General features: G+C 48.3%; 1 protein-coding gene and 1 long non-coding RNA gene across 4 annotated transcripts in view; one reads left to right on the top strand and one right to left on the bottom strand.

Moving 5' to 3' along the window:
• The window catches only part of LOC129383747 (uncharacterized), a 103392-nt gene extending 87557 nt beyond the window's left edge, over positions 1-15835 (bottom strand). Inside the window, exon 1 of the long non-coding RNA XR_011890252.1 lies at positions 15594-15835. This is a non-coding gene — a long non-coding RNA (uncharacterized lncRNA). The remainder of the gene's footprint in view (positions 1-15593) is intronic.
• The window catches only part of LOC126527455 (choline transporter-like protein 1), a 108140-nt gene that overhangs the window by 58703 nt on the left and 23465 nt on the right, over positions 1-25972 (top strand). Inside the window, exons 13-16 of one of the 3 annotated variants that reach the window (XM_055068468.2) lie at positions 443-684; positions 5459-5625; positions 6137-6331; positions 21606-23605. In XM_055068468.2, coding sequence (XP_054924443.1) covers positions 443-684; positions 5459-5625; positions 6137-6331; positions 21606-21656 — 655 coding nt within the window. In that variant the 3' untranslated portion in view covers positions 21657-23605. Of the gene's footprint in view, positions 1-442; positions 685-5458; positions 5626-6136; positions 6332-21605; positions 23606-25972 lie in introns of those variants that run through there. The other 2 variants (XM_055068469.2, XM_055068471.2) reach the window with 2 other exon arrangements.

Genomic DNA, 25972 nt, shown 5'->3' with positions numbered 1-25972 from the left:
TAAAGAAAGTATGAATAAATACGGAAACGAAAGTGGATGAAAAAACAACTGGCCGCAGGTGGGATACGAACCCGCGCCTTCGCATTACGCGTGCGATGCTCTTGGCGCCGCAATTCGGGGGCGAACATTTGCAAAGTGATGCTCGCACGCCCGAGCGCTGGCCTCGGCAACGAGCGTTTATAACGTCATCGCGTAAAACGATAAGTGGAACACTTGGAATAACGAGCTCAGAGCGCACTTTATACAGACTGCGTGCAGAGCTCGAGCACGCCGACTTTGCCCCGATGTAGACCGGTCCTGGCATAAAGAAAGCACACATACGCGCACTGCCCGATTAAAGAGAAATCTCGTCACCGACGAAAGTCAATTCCCGTCGGTGCACCACGGTTTGCGAGCGCGCATCAGAGACGCATGAACGTCGACGAGAGCCTCCTCTTCGCAGGCCGGCGGCAGCCCGCCGGTGGGCGCAGTGCGCGAGCCTGTGGCGGCTGGTGCGCTACCACCTGGGCTCCGTGCTGCTGGGCTCGCTGCTAGTGGCCGTGGCGCGCGTGCTGAGGCTCGCCTGCAGGATCGCCGGCCGCCGGTGCCGCAAGCCCGGAGCCCACTGCTGCTGCTGCCTCGATCCGTGCGGCGGCTGCGTCGCGGCGCTCAGGTTCCTCAACAGGAACGCCTTCGTCATGCTCGGTGGGTCATGCTCTCGCCGCTCCCGACGCCGTCGAATAAACGAACCGAGTGGCGAACGAAGAGATCCGCATTTCCTGCGTTTGCGTTCACAACGACAGCATTGCACTAAACGGGCCGTACGTGTCACTGTTCACGTACAGCCTCCCGCATTTTCAACTGTATCGCGCGAGCGTCGACCGCACGATATACATCAGCGCCGCGATCTGCGAGACCCGCAGTGTAGTATATATACGCGCAGGCGCACAAAGTAGTGCGGGTGTCGCCTGCTGGGCTGTTCCCTTCAAGACCACGTACGCCCTAGCATAGTGTGTCTGATCGTGCATATTGCAAGTAGTAGTAGTAGCAGTAGTAATGAAAGATGAAACGGAACCGGGGTAAAGAGAAACATGTGCGCGGCTACGATGTGCGATATCTGCCGATGGGCGTTTCATTTTCCTTTTGTATTACTGCAGCCTGCGTATGCGCCAGGAAATAAAAAAAGAACGATAACAAAAACAAAGTCATCCGCACGCGCCACGCGCGCACCGAGCGTTTCCTTCCGAAGGGAACGGCGCACACCCAACGACGCTCGCACTGGAGAAGCTTTGTGCGCGTGCTACTGCCGGATACGTGTCGCAGATTATTGCCACCGTAAAGTGCTGACATGGCTTGCGGTCTTACGGTGCCCTAGCGCGGTCTCGAGTTACTGCAGTATTGGGGGCGAGGACTTACGGAGTCGCCATCTGTCAGAATCGCCTCGCTTACGTAGTATGAAGGATCACGCGGCGCGCTCCTCATAGGTTTGGACATTTCTGTAGGTACCCTCGAAACGAAGTTTTTTACTGTCAAAACGCCAACTACGCGCGGTCGCCGCGATGGAGTCTCTCGAACCGGCTTCTTGCGTGAAAGGTCGGCATTCGCAGAGAGCGAACTATTTGAAAATGTTCTTATAGTGGTCTATCTGTGTAACCAACCCTAATGGAGCACAACAGAACGAAGCCTCAATGCAGCGATCGCACGGGTACGCGGTGACCGACTGCGCGTCTGCATATATGTCCGCGCACAATGTTTCACTTTCGCACCGCGCTGCCGTGAGCTTTAGGCCGCAGTACACAAGCAACCATTCATTCTTGCGTGGATACTGTCAGAGCTGCTAAAAAAATAATTTCGTTATAGCTAGGGACTTCTACGCCTACGACGGCGACTATAGATGTGCCGTCGCGACGATTCGATCGTTTTTTTTTCTTCTTCTGAAGTATTGGACGTTTAAATATAATTATTTCGCAAGTTGCGCCGCACTGTATGTTTATCGGTTTTCCCAGCGAGCAATTGCTCAGGAACTTAGACGATGATTCCATTAGTTATCTAACGGAGTACATGCAGGAATGTTGGGATAAAGGCGAGCTCCCACCCACTGCTTTCTTTTTTCTTTGTCCAGTACATTTCATTGTTTGGTGCTACACGAGAATGAGCATGTGCCATTCCTTTTTAATGCGCTTTATACCGTTCCCTTGCCATTCCATTGAACTTGCCAGTATCTAGCATCAACAAGTTCATAGACCAAAGTGGGCCAACAAGTGTGACGAGATGGAGGGGAGCATGAACCTCTCCAAGACGTGGAACATCCTCCGGCACTTGTTGGACCCCGCAAGCTCGGAAGACTCAATCCGGTACAAGATTGGTAAAAGCTAGGCACGCGTTCGTAGGGAACGGTGATTATTTCATGAAGAAATCACTTGAGACGTTCGTGGGAGAAACATCGCGAACTCCACTTCCCGACTATGGTGGAGCGCCTAACGAGGCGTTGGACGCCCCCACCACAGAAGCGGAAGTGAGGGCAGAGATTGTAAGACTCAGAACGAAGTCGGCACTGGGCCCTGACGGGGCAACGAACAAAATGCTCAGGAACTTAGACGATGATTCCATTAGTTATCTAACGGAGTACATGCAGGAATGTTGGGATAAAGGCGAGCTCCCACAACAGTGGAAGACGGCAAGCATTATTTTAATACCGAAACCCGGGAAGCCTCCGCAATTGGAAAACTTACGGCCAGTTTCCTTAACTTCATGCGTGGGGAAATTGATGGAGCACGTCGTCCAGACCAGACTGATGGGCTTCATGGAGCAGGGCGATCTGTGGCCACATGAGATGGTCGCGTTCCGACCTCACTTGTGTACGCAGGACGTCATGCTCCAAATCAAACATGATATAATAGACCGAAGGTCTAAAGATGCAAAAGCAATTGTGGGACTGGACCTCACGAAGGCTTTTGACAACGTAAAGCATGAGGCGGTCCTGGAAGGGCTGAACAAGATTAATGTAGGTACCAGGACATATCGATACATCAGGGACTTCCTGACGGGAAGAACTGCCTGCATGAGGTTCCAAACGCTGGAATCCCCCACAATTGAGCTAGGGAGTAAGGGTACGCCCCAGGGATCAGTGCTGTCTCCCCTACTCTTCAACGTGGCCATGAGAAAACTCCCCGAGCAATTGGCAAAGCTCGAGGGATTAAACTTTAGTATATATGCGGATGATATCACCCTCTGGGTCAACCGGCGAAGTGATTCAGCCGTCGAAAGCCTGCTCCAGGCCGCCACCGACATCATAGTCGATTATGCGGCCGAGAGAGGCCTAGCATGCTCGCCGCAGAAATCAGAATTGTTTATATACAATCCGAAACACTTAAGGTGCAAGGCACCGTCGGAGATCAAAATTTAAATGGCGGGTAAGGAGGTACCAATAGTCGATCAAATTAGAATCTTGGGCCTGATTCTCCAGTACGTCACACGGCCACAATGGCGAGACCGTCAAAAGGCTGCAGAATCACGCAATACAGACCCTGAGCCTAATTAGGCGGGTGGCCAGCAAAGGCCGAGGGTTAAAGGAGAATATATATATGAATAGAATTTATTGATAGGAAAGACAGAGGTCGACCTAAGCTAGTGCGCTCTAGTCTGCTACTCTGCACTGGGGAAGAGGGAAGGAGAAAAATTTGATTAAATTAATGCAGGCGTACATATTCAGCCGGGTGAGCTACGCAACGCCATATCTCGATTTGAAAGTGGTGGAAAGAGAAAAGATTGATTCTCTAATGAGAAAATGCGTAAAAGGAGCGCTGGGACTGCCCATGTGCACATCCACAGAGAGACTGATGGCTCTAGGAGTGCACAACACATGGGCAGAACTGGCGGAAGCGGTGCGAACCTCTCAAATTGAGAGACTTAGCACCACGAGGACAGGAAGAGCCATATTGGCCAAAGTTGGAATAAATCTGGACAGAGGTCCCACCCAAAAGGTGGAAGTAGATAGGGAAGTGAGAAAAAATCTGATTATCCCCCCCCCCCCCCCCCCTTGCCAAAAAACATGAGCCCGGAACATAGCAAAGACAGGAGGCATAAACGAGCCGAAGCATTAAAAATTAGATTCGGTAAAATTTCGGAACATGAGGTGGCCTATGTAGACGCGGCGGGAGGTAGCGGCAGTTTTACAGTGGCAACGGCCGTCAGCGGCCGGGGTATTCCCGTGACCGCGGTCACCCTGCGCGGGCGCAACATAGAAGTTGCCGAGGAAATTGCGATCGCATTAGCTTGCGCTGGAACGGACGCGAAATTTGTGATCAGTGACAGCAAAACTGCCATACAAAATTTTAGCAAGGGAAGGATCTCGCTCTTAGCGGCCAGAATCCTAGGCCAGAGAAAGTTAGAGAGAAAAATTCAACTAATTTGGACTCCGGCGCATGAAGCCGTCCCCGGCAACGAGGCGGCCCACGAGCTGGCTGGAGATCTCTACCGCCGAGCCGCTACGGTGCCCCTCGATGACCGAGGGAGCGGAGAGCGCATCCTAAAATATGGAGAGATCACGCAGCATTATAGATTGGCTCGTAGACTGGTATCCCCGCCAGACCTAAAATTAAACAACAGACAAGCAATCGCGTGGAGACGACTACAAACTTATACGTATCCGCACCCGGTTATGGCGAACCACATGTTCCCCGAGACCAGGAGCGACAGGTGTAATCTTTGTGGGGCGAGAGGGACCCTCGACCACATAATATGGGAATGTCCGTACTCTCCCGGGGGAACGCACAAAATAGGTATTAGAGACACCTGGGAGACCCTGCTGCGCAGCTCGGACTCTGAGCTCTAGCTCCGGCTCGTCTAACTGGCTGAAGAGGCTGCTGGGACCCAAGACCTCCCAGCCTGCATCTGAGGCGGCGGCACTCGCCCCCTGACCTGCGTGTCGGGGGGTGGGTAGATCACCTTATCCGTTGGACAATAAAGTTTATTCTATCTATCTATCTCGCAGAAGTGCTTGCTGCACACCCGAGTTGTAGCCGATGACTGCTTGCCGGATCTAAGTTTCGCGATCCAAGCTTCACGCATCTTGTCCAGCGGGTGCGTGTGAAGGCTTACACCGGGTTCTGTTGTGTACGTCCGGCACTGCGGCACCTGTCAGTAGCCTGCTATGTTGGACGCCTTCAAAGGCAGTCACTACCGATTATAGGGCTTGCAAGTTTTCAAGCACACACCCGAAGCGGGAAAACCTTTCCACCTAATCAGAACCGCAGCGCAGGTGGGACTTCGTTTTCAGCTCGCTTCGGCGCTGCGGAAGCCGCCGACGCGTCCACGTGATCCCTCGTACCACGTCACGCCCACGGAGGCGCCAGCTTATCTAGTCGTAAATGCGAGAGGCTGTACACACGGCGTACGCCCGCTTACGCGTGCACGCACTGCGCATGTGTAACTCCCGTAGTAGAATGATGGCAAGCATCACACACTTCCCGCGTCGCAGCGGCCCGCGGTCACAGCCTGTGCCGGGCGGCGCGCGAGGCCTGGCAGCTGCTTTCGCGCAACGCCCTGCGCGTGGCGACCGTCAACTGCGTCGGCGACTTCGTGCTGCTGCTGGCCAAGGCTGCCGTAGTCGTCGGCACCACGCTCGCTGGACAAAAGCTCACTCAGGTGCGATCGCAGCCACTGGGCGCATACCACTGTGCAATCCGTGTTTCTCGGTGAATGCAGACACAGCGTGCTTCGAAGCCACTGCCTCATTTTGGCCATTCTTTACCTGTACGGGGTACTGCGTCGCAAAGTAGAGGGATGAAAAACTAGCGTTAAGGGGGCGAGAAATTTAAGGACGTTGCAATGGCCTAACTTCATCCTTCCGGAAAATTATTGCAGTCGCTCTCCAATAGGCCACCGTACTTTCTGCGCACACTGTAATGCCGTGCACTGTGGCAACCGTGGGATTGAAAGCTTGCGACGGGGTCCCGTAACATGTCTCCCCGTTGGTGCCGGGACTTGTGTTCTTTGGTGGATCACCGTCGTCCATGAGGCGCAGTTAAGGCGGTCTACTTGGCTGCGTTCGGACAGCAAAAGCGCGCAGGCGGCGGAAGTGGTCTATGCCCTCGTGCCGAAATGTATATCATTCACGTGGGGCGTCGGGGCCAAGCGGTTCCTTTCCTGCTTTCAGGACAAGGTGGGCCACCTGCTCTGGGGCCAGTGGGTTCCCCTGACTGCGGGAGCCCTGGGCTCGTTCCTGGTGGCGCACTGCTTCCTCTCGGTGTACGAGATGACGCTGGACACGCTGTTCCTGTGCTTCTGCCACCAGTGCGAGGAGATCGGCCGTGGTGGTGTCGCCACGATCGCAGTACCCGACGCACTCGCGGTGAGCCTCGTGTCGCGTGAATGTTGAACTTGTGTTGAGAAAGACTTGCCGTGCCACTGCCCGTCTTCGGCATCCAACTTCAGTCGAGTGTGCATACTAGCCGATACGTATCCGACAACAGCAGTGCTACGGGTGGTGACATCTGTCAGACGACGCAACGAAAAGATGGCTACGCCTGTACTGTTGCAGGGTGTCTACCAGCCGGAAAAACCGGCAATTCTCAGGGATATTAAATAGTCTGGAAATACTCAGGGAAAACTCAGGGAATCTGCACTTCTATCAGGGAAAATTAGCTGTAACTTTATTGAAAGGGAACGAAAGTCGCGGGAATGCTGGCTCAAGTAACAGATGAATCGCAACGAATCGTCTTTGACGCCGTGTAGTCGGCTGGAGGTGTTGCCGGTGTACAGTCAACGACCGACTTTTTGGACGTCCGACAATTCGGACAGCTTCGCGGCACCACAGAGTCAATGTAAACAACGTCTGAAATTTCGGGTGCAAGAATTCTTCGCAGTCCGATTTTCCGGACTTTTTGCCGTGAGTGCAGGTACCAAACGGCACTAATCAAAGACACCACCGCCACCATTTTGATTATCTCGCCACCTCGAACGGCACTCTCGCACGCAGATCCGCTGCCAGCCGTAGCCACCATTGGGCAACGATAGGCATAGCTGTTTCGGCGTTCGCTATTGAGCTTCTTGCCGTTCGGTGCCGTGTTTTGCTTGAAAGAATTCGCCCCTGTCAGCAATGGCGCCAACTCCCTCTTTATGGTTCTTGGGATTGGCTTCGACGTGAGAAAAGCACAACACGTTACATAATGCCGGTTTTCGAAAGTCAGCTTCACCTTAATACAGTATTGTTACGCGGCGAAGCATACGTGAAAGTGTTGCAGTGAAGCTTAACAAGCGTGGAAAGGTGCAATTGTCACGGGACACAGTATGTATTCCTCAATTATATACGCGCGCACCCGCCATCTCCTGTCACAGTACGAGCACCAATATGCCTAATAAGTGTACTGACAGGCTTTCAGAGCGTTTTCGGATGTGCCTGTAGCGATTTGAGCATTTAAGGGCAGTAAAAGACATGCACTCATTTTTTCGAACTGCCAGATTTTTCGCACGTTTTCACGGCCCCTATAGGAAGTCGGACGTTGACTGTACAACTGACCGTGAGGATACTTCAAATGGTCCGTGAGGCGAACTCGTGGCAGAAGAAAGACGAGAACAGGAAGCACCGACGCACTGAGGAATGAATGGGAAAGGAAGTGTGCTACCGCTTCTTAGAAGGAGCTCGAGCTCAAAAAGCAGTGTTGGCTGACGCCGAGATGCAGGTGTCCCTCATCCAAACCAACATAAACTCTTTAAAGCAGTGAAATGCAACACTGAAGCGTTGTGCGCAGGCTGAGAGTATGTCAGGAGTCTCAGGACAGTTGAGGTTGACTTGCCAGCTGTTAAGAGAGAATCTAACTTGTGACAAAGTTTGGGTCTCATACTAATGAGTTTGCTATCAATTGAGAGAAATAGCTCATATTCGGAAATATTTGCTTCCGTATGCATCTCATTTTTATTCGTATTTGAGAATGTTCGACTGGTCTTGCAATCGGTAACACCATTATTTTTGAAGATGTTTTATTCGCTGTGCATTTTGCTAACCCGTCCCTTCTGTTTCATTTTTGAATAAAATAAACACTGCTCCTTACTATTAAAACTGGATTAAGTTTTTTTTTTTTGAGATGCTTACTAGATAGTGACAGCATTGGGCGACATGGTGTCAGCCCGTCTTGACATAAAAATAAGTTCTGTGTCATTCAGGGAATTTTGCAAATGCACTCAGCGAAAACCTGGAAAACTCGGGGAAAAATCAACCTGGTAGACACCCTGTGTTGGAATCGAGCGAAATCTGTTGAGAACCTATTGGGTGCGGTTGTTGGCACAACTAGTCATGAAGTGTAGTTACTGCGCAAATCTGTTTCGCTCTGAAAGCAGGAGAGATGTCATACATCGAGGCATACGATACGACGTGTACAGCGCGTCGGACAGATGGCTGCTGCCATTGTTGGAACCTGTTGATGGCTGGTGGTACGAATAGCCGTTTGGCGGATCGCACACCGATTGGTTCCATGTGCCGTACTTGACGCGCTAGAAATGTTCTAATGTTGCACGACTGGTCTCTGCTAAAACCAACCACCTCGGAATGTCTCGTGAAAGATATAAAAAGCGTGAATCAAGGTGAACATGATAGGCCGGATGTAGGAGGTCACAAAAAAAAAGTTGTCCGTTATTTCATATATGCGCGACCTGTCGCACATGCTCAAAGGGTCGGTGAAAAGGCGGACATGTCGAGTAGTGTTTTAGCTCCCGACATTTTGTCACGCCTGTGCAAGGCAACGTGTAGATCCGTGCCAAGTCAAGCACGGAAACAAGCTTGTTTCATGCACTGTATATACGTGTGCAACCTACGTGAACCCGCTTTCCTGAGGGAAGAAGTACGCGCGCATGTGACAAACAAGCAGGTATCTAAGCGAGAGGGGCAACAACGTGCGCAGCTGCTCAACATTGCAAAAACGGACGTTTGGGCGAGTTGGTAAGCCATACTTGAAACAGAACAGCGCGGTTTTGACGGGGACAAGGAGGGAGACACGACACGGACGAGCGATGACTTGCAACTGAAGTTTATTGCTTGGAACGAAGAATATATAACAGCTCCAACCAACAGGAGAAACCAAAAAACATTCATATATTCACAGTCAATCATACATGCCGCAATGAACAAGGGAGATAACTGTAATCATCATATCCCCCCCCTCCCCCGCTAAACATGCCAGTTCCTTGGACGTAATCGATAAGGAGGGGCTACTGACGCATGCGTCTTTTGACCAGGCGATGTGCGCTGCTTCGATGATTTCACGCGTTAGTTGGTTACTTTGTTTACTTAAAACTTGTGTTCGAGTGAAGTCAGGGTGGCAGGCCTTGCTGTCGCAGTCTCAACAGTGGATGCCAAGATTCCCTTTTACATTGTTATGCACATTGTTGTTGTGCTCCTTCAGGCGTTCATTAAGGCATCTCCCCATTTGACCGACATAAAGCCTGCCACATGACAAGGTAATGGCGTAGACAACTCCCTATTTACAAGAGACGAATTGATTTTCATGTTTGATGTTGCATTCTCTTGGTATGAAATCGGTATTAACCACTTTGCACATCTTCCCAAGCTCATCTGGAGCCGAGAAAACTACTTTGACACATGCTCTGTTAGCTATCTTTTTTATTCTATGGGAGACAGATGAATATAAGGCACTACAGTGGTTTTTTCTTTTGCCTTTCCTGTCATCGAATCTACGCGTTGTCCTTTTCTGTTTTTGCTCAAACTACTGAGGATAGTTTCTGACACTGACACTAGCAGCTGCTTGGTATAACCAGGCTTTACCAGACGATCTGTTTGATGATTGAAGCTATCTTATCGATTACGTCCAAGGAACTGGCATTTTTAGCGGGGGAGGGGGGATATGATGATTACAGTTATCTCCCTTGTTCAGTGCGGCATGTATGATTGACTGTGAATATATGTATGTTTTTTGGTTTTTCCTGTTGGTTGGAGCTGTTATATATTCTTCGTTCCAAGCTATAAACTTCAGTTGCAAGTCAGCGCTCGTCCGTGTCGTGTCTCCCTCCTTGTCCCCGTCAAAAGCGCGCTGTTCTGTTTCAAATATATTACAAAACATTGCTGATGCCAGCCGCATCTCGAATCCCCAAGCATATCATTGGAAGGAAGTAGACGACACGGAAAACTATCGGGTCCAAAAAGATCACCAGTCTAGGCGAGCATCGAGTGAGCTCGTTGTCGCCGTCCATAGACGCATTAGATTATAGTTCACGTCCGTGTTAGGTTGCATAGGTAGGTTGCATACAGGGCAGGCCATTTTATCCTATCTTTTGTTATCTTCATTTATGTGTTGCTTGGCGCTAAATTGCTTTAGATTTCTTTACGCTGGACGTCAGTACACGAGGCATGCATATAAATACGGGAATATCAATAGAGTTAATTGGAAGACACAACCCATCCTCGTGTCCTTGAGTGCTTTAAAGCGAAGCTTTCTTTACCTCTTCGACTTTTCCACTGCTGCTGCTGTCTCGTACGCCGCGGTGGGGGTCGTTCAGAGCGTGTATATACATAGATGGAGCGTGGCAGAGAGGAAAGGCGACGCGAGAAACTCATTTGGACCTTTCTATCGCGTCGCATGTGCACAATGCTCTCTGGACCTCCCTAAACGTCGTCACATTTGCCTCTTGACAGCTGCAATTATCCGTGATTCCCCCCCCCCCCCCCACCCGCAGAAGCATCGCAGAAACCCTTCTACTCACGTCCTATTCCATCGGAGAGGTAGACATAATGGTAGAGAGGGGGCAGGGAGAAGAATGGGTAGAACCGGCGCAGTCGCGAAACGAGTGAACTGTGAGAGAAGAGTGGCCTTGTCACTTTTCGCTCGCAGTTTCCGTACAGGGGGGAAGGGCGGGATAGGGGAAAGGCGACGCGAGATGGCAAGGAAGCCCTAGGAAACCCTACTACTATAGACACGACGGCGGTTGCGGGCAAACTGAATGTACGCTACAGTATACGTTTGTGCTATTTCTGAAGGATAACACCGTGCAGATTTGTCAAGCGGACAACTCACGCAGGGCCTGCAGACGCAAAGCCGCATTAAAGCACCGTAGCGTCTAGGCGGCAGTACGGAAATGGCCGCACGTCAAATCAACACATCTGTGCCCTCCGCGGTACACCTTTGCGGGTATGGCATTGCTCGAGGTCGCGGGTGCGATCGCGACCGCGGCATTTCGACAGGAGCTAAATATAAAAACACCGGTGAACTTAGATTTAGGAACACGTTAAAGAACACCGGGGTGTCAAAATTAATCTGGAGTACGCCACTACGGCGGGCCTCGTAATCCGACTGTGCTTTTGGCACGTACTATCGTGAGCAATATGAGCGGCAACACAGGAGCGCGTGTCAGATAGCCTCGAACCTAGAGTCACTGGAAAAAATTTCAGAGTACCGCATTCGTTTTCCCCGCGCCGCCGACACGTTCATTGGCCCAACCGTACCACGTGACCTCTCGGGTGCCATATACCTTCCAAGCGCCGGGCGGGCCGGCTGAGTTAGAGCGCAGGTTCCCAACGTAGTGTGTGTGTGTGTGTGTGCGTGTGCGTGTGTGCCGATTGTCGCGCTCGCATTTGACTGCAAGGAAATCATGCCTGGCTGTTGCGCCTTCGGATGCAGCAACCGAACTGAGTCTGGAAAGACTGTTTTCTCGATTCCGACCGGGAAAAATGACCGAGAGAGTCATTCTGCGTGGTTACACAGAATCGGCCGGGAGAACTTCAAGCCTACAGAAAACACCCGCGTGTGCGAGATATAAGTACACCTTGCTTGTGCTTTTCGGCACTGTTTAGAAGATATTTAGGCGAACTGCACGCGGTGTTAGCGATGCTACGAAAATAGGAGTTCATTGCAGGGATCGTTCGCGTCTTGCACGCTTGACGCGGGTACAAGTGTACTCGTTTGTTGCTCAACACACGTGGTTATTCCGTGCTCGTGGCTCGCGAAGGCACACTGGTCGCGCGAGAATTCCGCGTCCTCACGTGCACCAGGCACTCGCATGATTTCTCCGCGCACGTGAGCGCGCTCTCGCCTCGAGTCGCTCGACCCATATGGTACTTGTTTTTCGCAGATCGTGACGATCGCAGTCAATAAAAACATGGTCAATACGAGGCCCATGATACTTCCTTTTTTTCCACTTATCCTTTGCTCATTTATACATACGCATTTCGACCTTGAAACCAATGGCCAGGTGATATTCACAACGCATGGTTCAAATTTTGAGCTTGTAAACCGAGCACATGCAATGAACTGAAGTCAGCATACATATTATGTTTTATGTTGAAATGCTACGGTGCATACCCAAATAATGTTGTGCTTGATGCATAACAAGAAATACGAAACAACAGAACACCCAGTAGCTTTAGTTTCACTCTGTCACTATGCATGTTACATAAGCCGCTCTAAAAGCACAAGAATTTCATACATCGCCTATGTAACTTAGAAAAAGAAGTGCTGCGTCACCAGCGGGCGTTCCTGCTTTTTTTTTTTACGCAGGCAGCAAATCTTGGCATTCTAAGAAAACAGTCATAAATAATTTGAGGAGAGTAGCCGCTCATGAACGCACTAGACAGCCGCCTTCATAAATCGCAATGTAGGAAACTCTCGCTCATTATCAGTGTACAGAAGTACATATACGTTGCTGTAATCACGCAAATGGCTCATATTGGCCTTCCACAAGATTTAGTGCGCAAAATGGTCATCGAAATTTGTTTTTACGTCTGCTGTGCACAGATCGTCTTACGATCACGGCCAAACTCCGGTGCGCACGCGGCAGTCGCAGTGTGTCGTGCGTATACGGCGGACAAAGTCGCCCTGCAGAATCGAGGACGCGCGGTATCCGTTTACAAACTAAATTAGATGTATCCGATTTAGCTTGTGAAATTATACAATGAACGTACGTGCCTGTGACACTGTCAGGTGTTAGTTTCGTCCTGCTTGGAAACATTCAATAGAAGCCGATGGCGGTCCACGATGTTCATGCCCCAAAGCACAAGCTTCCCTCATTCCGGCTCGAAGTGACGAAATGTTTCCTTCGTAGCTCGCTCCGCGGAAGGAAAAAAAAAAAAAAAACGCGTGCATAAGCTCCCGATAGCGGCGGTAAGCTGCTGCCCACAATCGTAGCACAGTTCCAGCAGTAAGCACGATCGGCGTGCAAAACAACCACCGGCTGCATTACTTCGCACAACATAGCATTTTATTTTCGTTCTTAGCAACCATTATCTCCAGTCACAAAGTATTTGTACTGCAGTAAACACTCAACCTGATGTGTCACCGAATATCAAGCTCTTCCAACACGGCGGCCTTCCCGCGACGCAGTCGGCTTGGAAGGTATATGGCGGTGGCCGCTCAGTGTTGCCAGTCAAATCCCGAGCTTTGCGGTACTCTGAAATTTTTTCCAGTGACTCTACTCGAACCCTGCTATGGGCGATACGCGGCGGCCGCCGTCGGAAACAAAGTGGAAAGGAGGACGCTGTTCTAATAACCGTTGGCACTCCAACCGTACGTCTATTTATACAAAGTGCGGAACTTCACATCGCCAGCGCACATTGATAACGACGTTTGATATTGCGCTCACTGGTAACTGTGCACCGGAGCGTGAGCGATAGGGGCGCTATTCTCGACACGCATGGGGGCTGCACGGCCGCCATTATCCGCCATGTTTACTCTCTGATTGGCTGTCGAGAGCCCGCGCGTGCCTTGAAATTTGTGAAAGGAAACGGAAGTTTTGCAAATGGCAATTTTGCGTTTTCATCAAGATGACGAAACGTGACGTAGGACTGCAAAGTTTATAGACTAATACATTTTTTGCTCCTTCACAGCTATATTGCGACGTTAGCGCTTCAAAAAGAAAGTGAGCGGTAGCGTACAGAAACCATTGCAATGCACTTGCGATTTCGCGAATATGTGGCGGCGATCCAAGATAGGCGCCATGTCAGCTTGCTGATTGGCTGAAGGAATATGCCGTTGGAAAGGAATGTTCCTTCAGGCCGGAAGGGCAGTTTCGTAAACGTCAATTCGATGTTGCGTGACGTTGCGCAGGGCCGCCATTGCAGAGATTTTCCGCCATAATTTGTGGTGCGACGAGCCGCGCGAATTATGCTAATGAGCAGCCATATGCAATGGCGACCGAGAGGAATGCGTATCGCCACATTTTCCCCCTCGTTTGGCGCCATGAAAATCTTTTGTTCATAACGAGTGCTCAAGTATTGGCATCGTTCTCGGGTGGTGTTGGCATTTGTGTTTTGGGTCATCATTTCTTAAAAGAACGCGTTTATAGGAAATAACATTAGTTGAACATAGCAAGCTTTCTGCAACGTTGTCCACTTTTCGCTGCTGCGTTTGTATTGTAAGCAAGATTAATGCCGCGTAATACCACCCGTGCTGTTTATGTGTTCTCTCCCTCGGTCCCCGTCTTTATTTGCGGTCAATATGATATGCAGTAAACACCAACTATAGGCCAAAGTGAAGTTCTTTTGAAGATTAATGCCTTTTCGCACAATCAGAAGTTATGACAACGGCGTCGCTTTAATGTATAAAAAGGAATGTACGCAAGGCGGCGCCTTGAAGATTCCTCCCGCGATGCAAGTAACCAGCGAACTGAACAAGAGGGGGCAGCGCCGGCGCTTGCGTCGCGCACGCGGATATCTGGCGCGCGCAACGCTATCGGTGATATTCGGCCGTTTCTCAGCCAGCCGAACCGAGTCATTTACGTTTCACGAGATAGTGATAACGTGGCCTAAAACGTGCGCGCACCACCACTGGTAGGTCGCGTATGCCGTCTCAAGGAAGAAAACAAGCGCGTGGGCGCCAACGTACGATGACTCATTCCATTTCCCGGGGACACGCATCCTAGCTACGACGGCTCGTACGCAGCTGACGACGGAAGGGAGAAGCGTTTTCGACGGAGTAATCATGCGCTTTGAGCTAGCTGCTTTATTTTTACTGCGGAGGAAAACTGTTTTGCTTTACGGAGAACCTTACGTTCGGCGCCTTCATTTCAGTTTCTTAGGCGTCAAGTTGGAGTCACGTTAAGAAAGCAAAATGGGGCCATCAGCGCCATTTTATTCGTGTCGCGTCTACGTCACGCATCGAAGAAAATGGCGGAATGTCCAGAATAGCGCCTAATATCACTGTTTCGATGCGTAAGCATTCTAGAGCTACTTGCCTGGTCCGTCTGCCTGTAACGCGTGACACGATGCGCTCCATAAGGTACACACTAGGTCGTGCGGATGCATGTATGAAACACCTCACGCTAAGCGCAGCCGCGGATGCCTAAGAGCTCTGCTCTGAAGATATAATAAAGAAAGGACTATAGCTGTAAGTCACTGCGACACATAACCGTCCTATCGACTGTCGGCGGCCAGTGAAATGGCGTCAGCTACAGTTTTCGAAAAAAACAAAAAAAACAGGCGCGATGGAAGTGCCAACAGTTAGCGGAAGAGCGGACAAGCTTGGCGTTAAGCATTTCTGCACAGCACACCAGCGGCACGGGCAATGCTCGCGACGATCAGGCACGACCGCAGCATTTAACACGATGAGCGAGTAATTAAATTTTACTACGTGCTAAATCAAATGAAAGTAGGCGAAACCAGGAGCTATACGCACCTGATAAGCTGTACTGAGGACACCCCAAGGTAAATCGAGCGCATCGCCGAGGCGGAAGGCATGGCCGATACTGTCACGTTGTGGCTACGGAAAAGAGCCAGAAACACTGGAAAAAGAATACGAGAACGTAACCCTTTATGGGGAGAACTTGTGCCAAGCTGAGCAGCGCTCAAATCGCAGTGACAGCAGCGAGCGCGGTCGTCAAAATCTCGGGAATCAAGTCGCGGTCCGGTCTTTATACGTGCACACGTCACCGTGCGTTCGAGGGCAGTCGCCGATGCTCGCGTAGGCTCGAGAATGCCGCAGCACATCGCGCCACACGTGCAATGCGACAAGGAGCGTCATGCGTGCGAGCGATAATCGGACGAAAGCGGCAAAGGCGAGACAACGAGGCACTGCGCGAATCTTGCGTCGAGTGACTTGCTTTTCGAAGAAACGCACACGAGTCCCATTGAACGCCGAGTTTCCTATACAATAATCACTAGAGGGGAACTCTGTCGTTGCCATCGTCCAGCCACCATAGAAATGACGGGCATAGTACGCAGACTTGATAATCACATGCTTGTGGTTTGATACGTTCTTGTAGCTTTGTTTGTTACGTTTTATCTGCATTCATTATCCTAAAGTTCTAAGCAATCTATACTTGTATAAATGCAGAAGACCCTATGTACACGCATAATCGCTACTAATGGCAGCGGTTCAGCCTGTCGAGGGCGCCAAATCAAAACGCGCTCGCTTTTCCGCGAGGAATTTATATGGGTGTTCTATGCCGTTGGTCGATGCGTGGCGTAATGGTTTTGATATCGCAATTCTGCACTAGGCGTCCTGTGTTCGAATCCTGCTGTCAGACCACTTTAATGGTGTTCATGTAATTATTTACAACACAGTACTTTGTTTATCTATCGTTTATCTATCTACTTTGTTGTTTGTATATGCTGCACGCTGCGGTGGCGTAGAGGTAGAACACCCGCCTCGCGTACAAGAGGTCCGTGGTTCGAATCCCGTTGCCGCGCAATTTTCCACCGGAATAAAAAAAAAATCCGCGTGTTGATAAAATTGCATAAACAGGCCTGGAGTGTGGCCTGATTCCGGTGACCAGAACCGGTAACGCACTCCCTCACCAGAGCAGGATTGGCCACCCTGGGCCAGTACTTGGCCACAAGCTCCTATATGAACACAACAATCAAACCCCGGCCCTCAGTCCCCAGCAGCTGCGAAGCAACTGACCACGGCGGCGGTCAGACCTGCGACGCTGCAGAGGGTGCTAAGAATGCCTGGCTCCGGACAGGCCACCATTGGAATATGAACCTGGCAACGTTTAACGCTAGAACGTTATCTAGTGAGGCGAGTCTAGCAGTGCTATTGGAAGAATTAGAGGGCAGTAAATGGGATATAATAGGGCTCAGTGAAGTTAGGAGGCCAAAAGAAGCATATACAGTGCTCAGAAGCGGGCACGTCCTGTGCTACCGGGGCTTAGCGGAAAGACGAGAACTAGGAGTCGGATTTCCTGATTAATAAGAATATAGCTGGTAACATACAGGAACTCTATAGCATTAACGAGAGGGTGGCATGTCTTGCTCTGAAACTTAATAAGAGGTACAAAATGAAGGTTGTACAGGTCTACGCTCCTACATCCAGTCATGATGACCAGGAAGTCGAAAGCTTCTATGAAGACGTGGAATCGGCGATGGGTAGAGTGAAAACAAAATACACTATACTGATGGGTGATTTCAATGCCAAGGTAGGCAAGAAGCAGGCTGGAGACAAGGCAGTGGGGGAATACGGCATAGGCACTAGGAATAGCAGGGGAGAGTTATTAGTAGAGTTTGCGGAACAGAATAATATGCGGATAATGAATACCTTCTTCCGCAAGCGGGATAGCCGAAAGTGGACGTGGAGGAGCCCGAACGGCGAGACTAGAAATGAAATAGACCTCATACTCTGCGCTAACCCTGGCATCATACAAGATGTGGACGTGCTCGGTAAGGTGCGCTGCAGTGACCACAGGATGGTAAGAACTCGAATTAGCCTAGACTTGAGGAGGGAACGGAAGAAACTGGTACATAAGAAGCCGATCAATGAGTTAGCGGTAAGAGGGAAAATAGAGGAATTCCAGATCAAGCTACAGAACAGGTATTCGGCTTTAACTCAGGAAGAGGACCTTAGTGTTGAAGCAATGAACGACAATCTTGTGGGCATCATTAAGGAGTGTGCAATAGAAGTCGGCGGTAACTCTGTTAGACAGGATACCAGTAAGCTATCGCAGGAGACGAAAGATCTGATCAAGAAACGCCAATGTATGAAAGCCTCTAACCCTACAGCTAGAATAGAACTGGCAGAACTTTCGAAGTTAATCAACAAGCGTAAGACAGCTGACATAAGGATGTATAATATGGATAGAATTGAACAAGCTCTCAGGAACGGAGGAAGCCTAAAAGCAGAGAAGAAGACACTAGGAATTGGCAAGAATCATATGTATTCGTTAAGAGACAAAGCCGGCAATATCATTACTAATATGGATGAGATAGTTCAAGTGGCTGAGGAGTTCTATAGAGATTTATACAGTACGAGTGGAACCCACGATGATAATGGAAGAGAGAATAGTCTAGAGGAATTCGAAATCCCACAAGTAACGCCGGAAGAAGTAAGGAAAGCCTTGGGAGCTATGCAAAGAGGGAAGGCAGCTGGGGAGGATCAGGTAACAGCCGATTTGTTGAAGGACGGTGGGCAGATTGTTCTAGAAAAACTGGCCACCCTGTATACACAATGCCTCATGACCTCGAGCGTACCGGAATCTTGGAAGAACGCTAACATAATCCTAATCCATAAGAAAGGGGACGCCAAAGACTTGAAAAATTATAGACCGATCAGCTTACTGTCCGTTGCCTACAAAGTATTTACTAAGGTAATTGCAAATAGAATCAGGAACACCTTAGACTTCCGTCAACCAAAGGACCAGGCAGGATTCCGTAAAGGCTACTCAACAATAGACCATATTCACACTATCAATCAGGTGATAGAGAAATGTGCGGAATATAACCAACCATTATATATAGCTTTCATTGACTACGAGAAAGCGTTTGATTCAGTCGAAACCTCAGCAGTCATGGAGGCATTGCGGAATCAGGGTGTAGACGAGCCGTATGTAAAAATACTGAAAGATATCTATAGCGACTCCACAGCCACCGTAGTCCTCCACAAAGAAAGCAACAAAATCCCTATAAAGAAAGGCGTCAGGCAGGGAGATACGATCTCTCCAATGCTATTCACAGCATGTTTACAGGAGGTATTCAGAGACCTGGATTGGGAGGAATTGGGGATAAGAGTAAATGGAGAATACCTTAGTAACTTGCGCTTCGCTGATGATATTGCCTTGCTTAGTAACTCAGGGGACCAACTGCAATGCATGCTCACTGACCTGGAGAGGCAGAGCAGAAGGGTGGGACTAAAAATTAATCTGCAGAAAACTAAAGTAATGTTTAACAGTCTCGGAAGGGAACAGCAGTTTACGATAGGTAGCGAGGCACTGGAAGTGGTAAGGGAATACATCTACTTAGGACAGGTAATGACTGCTGATCCGGATCATGAGACTGAAATAATCAGAAGAATAAGAATGGGCTGAGGTGCGTTTGGCAGGCATTCTGAGATCATGAACAGCAGGTTGCCATTATCCCTCAAGAGAAAAGTTTATAACAGCTGTGTCTTACCAGTACTCACGTACGGGGCAGAAACCTGGAGGCTTACGAAAAGGGTTCTACTTCGGGACAAGAAAAGAGCAGATTGGGTGAGGGAACAAACGCGCGTTAATGACATCTTAGTTGAAATCAAGAAAAAGAAATGGGCATGGGCAGGACATGTAATGAGGAGGGAAGATAACCGATGGTCATTAAGGGTTACGGACTGGATTCCGAGGGAAGGGAAGCGTAGCAGGGGGCGACAGAAAGTTAGGTGGGCAGATGAGATTAGGAAGGTTGGAGGGTCAACATGGCCACAATTAGTACATGACCGGGGCAGTTGGAGAAGTATGGGCGAGGCCTTTGCCCTGCAGTGGGCGTAACGAGGCTGCTGCTGCTGCTGATGATGATGACTTTGTTTATTATGATGAAGCCATTTGAAAGATGAAATTTTGGCAAATTCAAGTGTTCACCACCATTTCAATGCTGGCTGAACCGCGCCTCGCTGGTAGCTCCCGTGGGTGGATGGATGTCACGAGCATCCCCTTTGGAACGGGGCGGTAGGTTGTGCCACCGAGCCTATTACTATACTGCCTGATGTTCTACCTGGGTTGAAGAAAAAAAACACCACGATGAATTCCAATAACCAAGTTCTCTGACCCCCGGTTGTGAACTTTGCACGTCTCCGTCTTTTTTTTTTTCGTTTCCCTACTTTTCCTCCACCAATTTTTTTTAATCGCTTCTTACTAATCTCTATTGTGGACAAGTTTACTTTCCCCCTGCTCTCGCTGAACCCAAGGGCTTCGAGGAGGCCAGTGGTGCCTAAATCGACTGCTGGGGGGATATCTTCACATTCTAATAAAACATGCTCCATCGTTTCCCTAGCTTTACCGCAGCAAGCACATGCTTCTTCCTTCTTATATCTCGTTTTATAGGTGTGCGTTCTAAGGCATCCCGATCTCGCTTCGAAAAGTAATGAGCTTCCCTTTAAGGTATCCTAAATAGTTTCTTTCATGATTTCATTTTTTCCTCTTAAGTAGTTACTCATGGCAGGTTTCTTTTCCATTGCCACCACCCATGAGATTATTTCAGCCTCTCTGGTTTTACGCGTGACGTTTTATGTTGCTGTGTTGCTCACCCTACAGGCCGCATACTTGCTGGTAAGCTTTCTAGTTATTTTCCTGCACTGTGAATCGATGTTTTTCCTGTACAGATACCTCAATACTCTCCAGCCCGTTTACTTTCTTCCATATTCCTCAGTCGTTCTTCATAATCAATTTTATTGTGAGCTTCCCTCACTTCAAAACTTGTTCAGTCCATATCGCCCTGCACAGCTTCATTTGTGGTTTTCCACCCGTGAGCGCCCAATGCGAGGCGTCCCATTGACCTTTGGTTCCCGTCGAGTCCTGATTGTACCCCTGATTTAAAGCAAACAACTGCATTTCCAAAAGTAAGTCCTGGAACCATTACACCGTTACACATACCCCGGAGCACTCCTACCTATTGTATCCCCATAGTGCTATGTGTTTCGTTATGGCTGCATTTCTCTTCCCGTTTACTGTTATTGTTTTTCTTTTCCTGTATTCCCATATATCTATTGCCTTAGTTTATCCATATATACCAAGGTATTTATATTCTCTTACTCGAGGTATTTCCTGGCTCTGTAGTGCCACTGTCTCTTCACTGTTTTCGTTGAATATTTCCTGCCCACAGATATTAGCCAGACGTTGCAAATCACTTTGCTTGTTAGCTAGCAACACAATGTCTTCCGCATAATATAAACCTGGAAGCTGCTGTTCTACTACCGTACCCACCTGTTTGTATTAGAGATTAAGGCCGATATTACTTCCATCTTGCGCCCTCTCCATTCTCACCATGTACATCATAAACAGCAGTGGGGACAAAGGGCACCGTTGCCTCAGTCCCTTGTTGATATCAGCTTTGTCCTCGCTCCTCATCCCTTCCCATTCAACGCAAACGGTATTTTCTAGGTAAAGCTCTCTCAAAAGCTGTATACAATCGTCGCCTAAGCCTTCCCCTTCCAGAATATCCCACAAGATGCTGCGGTCTACGTTGTCGTACGCTCCCGTAATGTCTAAAGAGGCCACATACAACGGTCTGCTTTCTACACCAGTGCCAGAGTTCCCTTTAGTGATTATCTTACGAAGCCCTGTGCCATTGACGGCATACGACACTGTGCATAATATCGGGTGAATTGAAGGCTTCCTCTTCTGTGTCGACTAAACTCCGATTGAGTCAAAGTCGGTCGAACGACATCGCTATCGACACACTGCGACGGCGGCATAAGCGGTGCAGTACGTGTTCTCTCTATTTGCAGGCCTTCGTGGAGAAGAGTGGCAGCGTGGCTCCGCCTACCTCTCGCCGATGAGCAGCTGTCTCGCGGTGGAGCGAAATGCCATTTTAGGCTGGGGACAGAGCCTCCGTTCTTCTATTGTCACGCGGTAGCGACGGGGAAGAACAGCAAAATTGTGAATAGCTTCACTTTTACTTGAGCAAATGTGCCCACAAAAAACAAAAAAAAAAAAACAGGCTACACTCAAAGCAAAACGATAGCGGCGAAGGCAGTCGGCGATCGACGAAAATCTGATCGGCGGGTCAAGTGCGTGTGCGTCTATAAACCACTCGACGACGGTTTTAGTGTAATCGCTAGTGCCCGCGTGGTTTCCAGAAACTACTACACAATTCGTGTCGTGCATGCAATATGATAATGCAAGGTTCGGCGAGCACATACACAACTGATAGAATGAACGATGACATTCGCGTAAGGTCCAAATCATGCAGGCGCGCCTTGCGCTGAGCGATAACGTTTAGCATTTGTTAGCCGGTGAACAGCGGGCACCGGAGAAAGATAAACAAGCACCCGTGTCAATATAAAAGGTGTTTCAGCGAACACAAAAAATCCTTAACGTTGCCTGTGGCAGACAGCACAATTCTAGTTCATGAGCTGGCCTACTCAGAGCCGGACATTACTTGCACAAGAAATTGAAATAAATAATAGACTAATCAAAAATTTAGTAATTGAGTTCTGGACTAATTACCTGATGGCCCATATTGCAATTTACAAATTCTAGCCGTGGAGTCTGAAAGGCGGATCCAAATGGAACGAATTCTCAGGATGCCACCAGCTTCGAGATATTAATTCCCGAACTTTGCGGAGAAATGCGTTGGCGTTCTGTTACTTTTGAGCTTCAATGCATAAACCAACGCTTTGTTGAGAAAGTAAATGGAACGCAAATGCATGCACTCATGCGCTTCACGTCGCGCAACACAGACAGATAATCAGTCAATGAGTTGATAACGATTATAAAGAGTGATGAAGGGTTATATAGGTCTCATCAGGTTAATAATTGTTCGACGCGGATGGATAATGTGCTAAAGAGCGATGAGGGCTTATAACGGTCGTAGCTATTATGATAAGGTCAATAAGTACCGATATGGGTTGATAAGGACCTATAAGAGTTGATAGGGGTCGGATCATGTCCAATAACGTTGATAAGGATCGGATCGATTGCGATAAGTTGATACCGACCTAAAGGTTGATAATGCTCGGATCGAGTCCGATACGGTTGAAAACAACCGATAAGTGGCGATAAGGATAGGATCTAGTCCGATAAGGGTTAACAAGGGCTTATACAGGTCAGATCAAGTTTCATAACATTGATAATGACACCGGGCTGCGTGGAGATGAGCAAGTGGCACAATGCTTATACGCATACAACTCCCAGAGGAGTTCATGCGTGAACTACTTTTTCCTGTTCACCAGCTGGGTGTTTCGCACAAATGAGGGAGAGAAAAGGAGAAGGACGCGCAGTCACTCGTCTCTCCCCCCTCTTGGGCGAAACAACATCGCAGCGAACCGAACGATGCCGTACCAGCTATCCCTGCACTTTAAGCCCTACTATCGGTGCCGGTTCTTGAACCAACCTAACGACACGAACTACTTCTTGGTATTACGAGCCCCGAATTAGATCCATTGCTCGAGGCGACACGATCCAACCAAAATGGCATTTAACGTTCATCGATTCAAAAGGAGTGCGAGCCGCGTGGACAGGCTCATCACATCGCTGAGGTTTTTTTAGCGCACGAAAAGGGACGAAAGACAGTGGCGAGACGAGGACACTGTCTTTCGTCCCTTTTCGTGCGCTAAAAAACCTCAGTTATGGAATACCAACACGCCCTAACCTACGCTCTTTCATCACATCGCTCAAAGGGGGAAAATGCATTTCTTCTAGGACAAAACAAGACATATGTTAATGACAACAGCAACAAGCCGGCCTTACACCGGTAGCCAATAAAATTGTCACGTCTAAGAGGAAAGTGTTTTCATTGTTTCGGCTGCGTCTTCAAGCATATATGCTGAGTTGGTGTCCTTGAGGTTTTCCCCTTTGCTTCCTTGTCTACATCTACAGCGCGGCTGACGCACAACCGTTCAAGTATAGAGTGGCGGCTCGAAGGATGGCTGCCGGTGTGACTTCGATGCACGCAGCAAACAAATACGCAAACAAAAGTAAAAAGAAAAGACACGGTGTATACCCCCTTGGCATTGAACTGTGTTTACGCTTTCGCTCCGGGGGCCGCTGTCCGTGGCATACCCGTATCAGACGTCATACCCCCTTCATACTTTATACATAAACAGTTTAATTAGTTACATTTAGATTTCCTTAACTTTATCCCCTTCAACACCAAATTATGCTGGACTGCCGATGAATTAACTAATTCATTCTGGGGTTTTACGCGTGCCAAACCACGACATGATTACGCGAGGCACACCAACATGCACAACGTGGCTGAGCGCACAGAATCCACCTCGTGGACAAAAGTGCGGACACAGAGGTCAGTTTTTTCTTAGCACTTGCGTAAGTAACAATTTGTGGAGCAAACTTGGCTTTAAATCGCACTGATCTTTTTGTTGTGCTAGTTGGCGCTTAATTGTCTAGAAATAAACATATTCATGCAGTAGGAAGCAAGTACAACTGTGGCACGTGATCGAGCTCTCGGAGGCTTTCTTTACCAAGCGGAGAGGTGACGATTGCTTTAGTTACACATTTTTATTTTTACTTATATATTTATTGATACTGCAATTCCACTTTGGGGATTTTGACAAGAGGGTACAAATGTCGAAAACACCACAAAAAAGGCAATCAACAAATACATAGATACATAAGAGTAAATAAACTAATACAAACTAAAATAGAAGGCGTGCGGTAAGTACTAAGTTAGACACGATGTAAACAAGGTAAATGAATGCTGTTGAACTTGGATGTTAGTAAGCTGGTTCCATTTAGTGATTGACCGCTGAAAGAAAAAGTATTTGAAGGCGTTGTTACGTGTGCGAAAAGGAGCAATTGTTAATAGGTGTCTTTGTCTAGTGGCATACCCGGATGAAAAGGTTATTACGTCTGAAGTGTCTAATTTATAGTGCCCCTTTACAATTTGATACATAAATTTTAGCCTAGATGACCGGTTTCTTTAGGTTATTTGTGGCAAGTTGGCTCTGGTTAAAAGGGCAGAAACAGAAGAACGTCCGAAGCTGTTATATGAATCGCACACCCCTTTTTTGTACGCTATCAATCTTGTTAATATTGGTCCAAGTGAAGGGGTCCCAGATTATGGCTGCATAATCTAATGATGGGAGAATAAGCTCTTTATATGCGGTCATGCGGACATCAGGAGTAGTAAATTTTAAATCTCTTCGTAAAAAGAACAACTTACAGTTTGTATTTCTTACGACATAATCAATGTGTTTAGTCCAGTGTAAGTTATTTGTTATCCAGAGGCCCAGGTATTTGTAATGAGGTACTTCGTGAAGAACACTGCTGTTGATAGAATAGATTAAAGTTAAGGGTCTTTTTTGTGAGTAACTCTCATGAACACTGTTCTTTCATAGTTAATACACATTTGCCACATATCGCACCACTGAACAATTTTCTTGAGTGTATCATTTAAAAGAATTTGGTCAGCTGTACTGTTCACTTCCGTGTAAATCCCGCAGTCATTGGCATGCATACAATCGTATTTTGACAGGAATTTTTAAGACAATATCATTAATAAACAAAAGAAAAAGAAGGGGTCCAAGCACCGGCCCCTGGGGAAAGCCCGAGTCCACATCAACAACTTCCGAAGTTTCTCCATTAAAGAGAACAAATTGTTTTCGATTGTTAATATTTGCGGCAAAACAGTTTAAAAGTTGGTGGTCATATAATATTTTCCCTAATTTGTGCAATAACTTCTTATGACAGACTTTATCAAAGGCTTTTTTAAAGTCCATAAGAATTACATCGGTTTGTTTTCCGTTATTAATTGAAAGTGCGAAGTCATGTATATTTTCTGCTAGCTGGGTACACGTAGAATAACCTTGTCGAAATCCATTTTGATACGTTGTTAAAATATTATGTTTGTCAAGAAACTGCGTTGTGTGGTAATGTATATTATGGAAGGGTCAGCTAGGTTGCTGGAAACGCTAAATTGACAAGCTCGATAGTTGTTCTCTTTCTTTCTTTTCCTTTAGCGCTCCTGGTGACGTTTGTTTGCGTGCGTGTGCAGAGACCATCAACTAATAGTTTTTTATGATGTGCATCAGTTAACTGTGAGTCTTGACCGTGTCTTTCTTTCGCTTCTTTAATCAATAATTCGAGGCGAACATCGCGCCAGTCAGTGCCCTTCTTCAAGGAAGACTAAATTATT

The sequence above is a fragment of the Dermacentor andersoni genome, chromosome 9, assembly GCF_023375885.2.
Source record: "Dermacentor andersoni chromosome 9, qqDerAnde1_hic_scaffold, whole genome shotgun sequence".
NCBI classification, from domain to species: Eukaryota; Metazoa; Arthropoda; class Arachnida; order Ixodida; family Ixodidae; genus Dermacentor; species Dermacentor andersoni.
The sequence above is the reverse complement of the archived record's forward strand: the minus strand, read 5'-3'. Positions and strand labels throughout refer to the sequence as shown.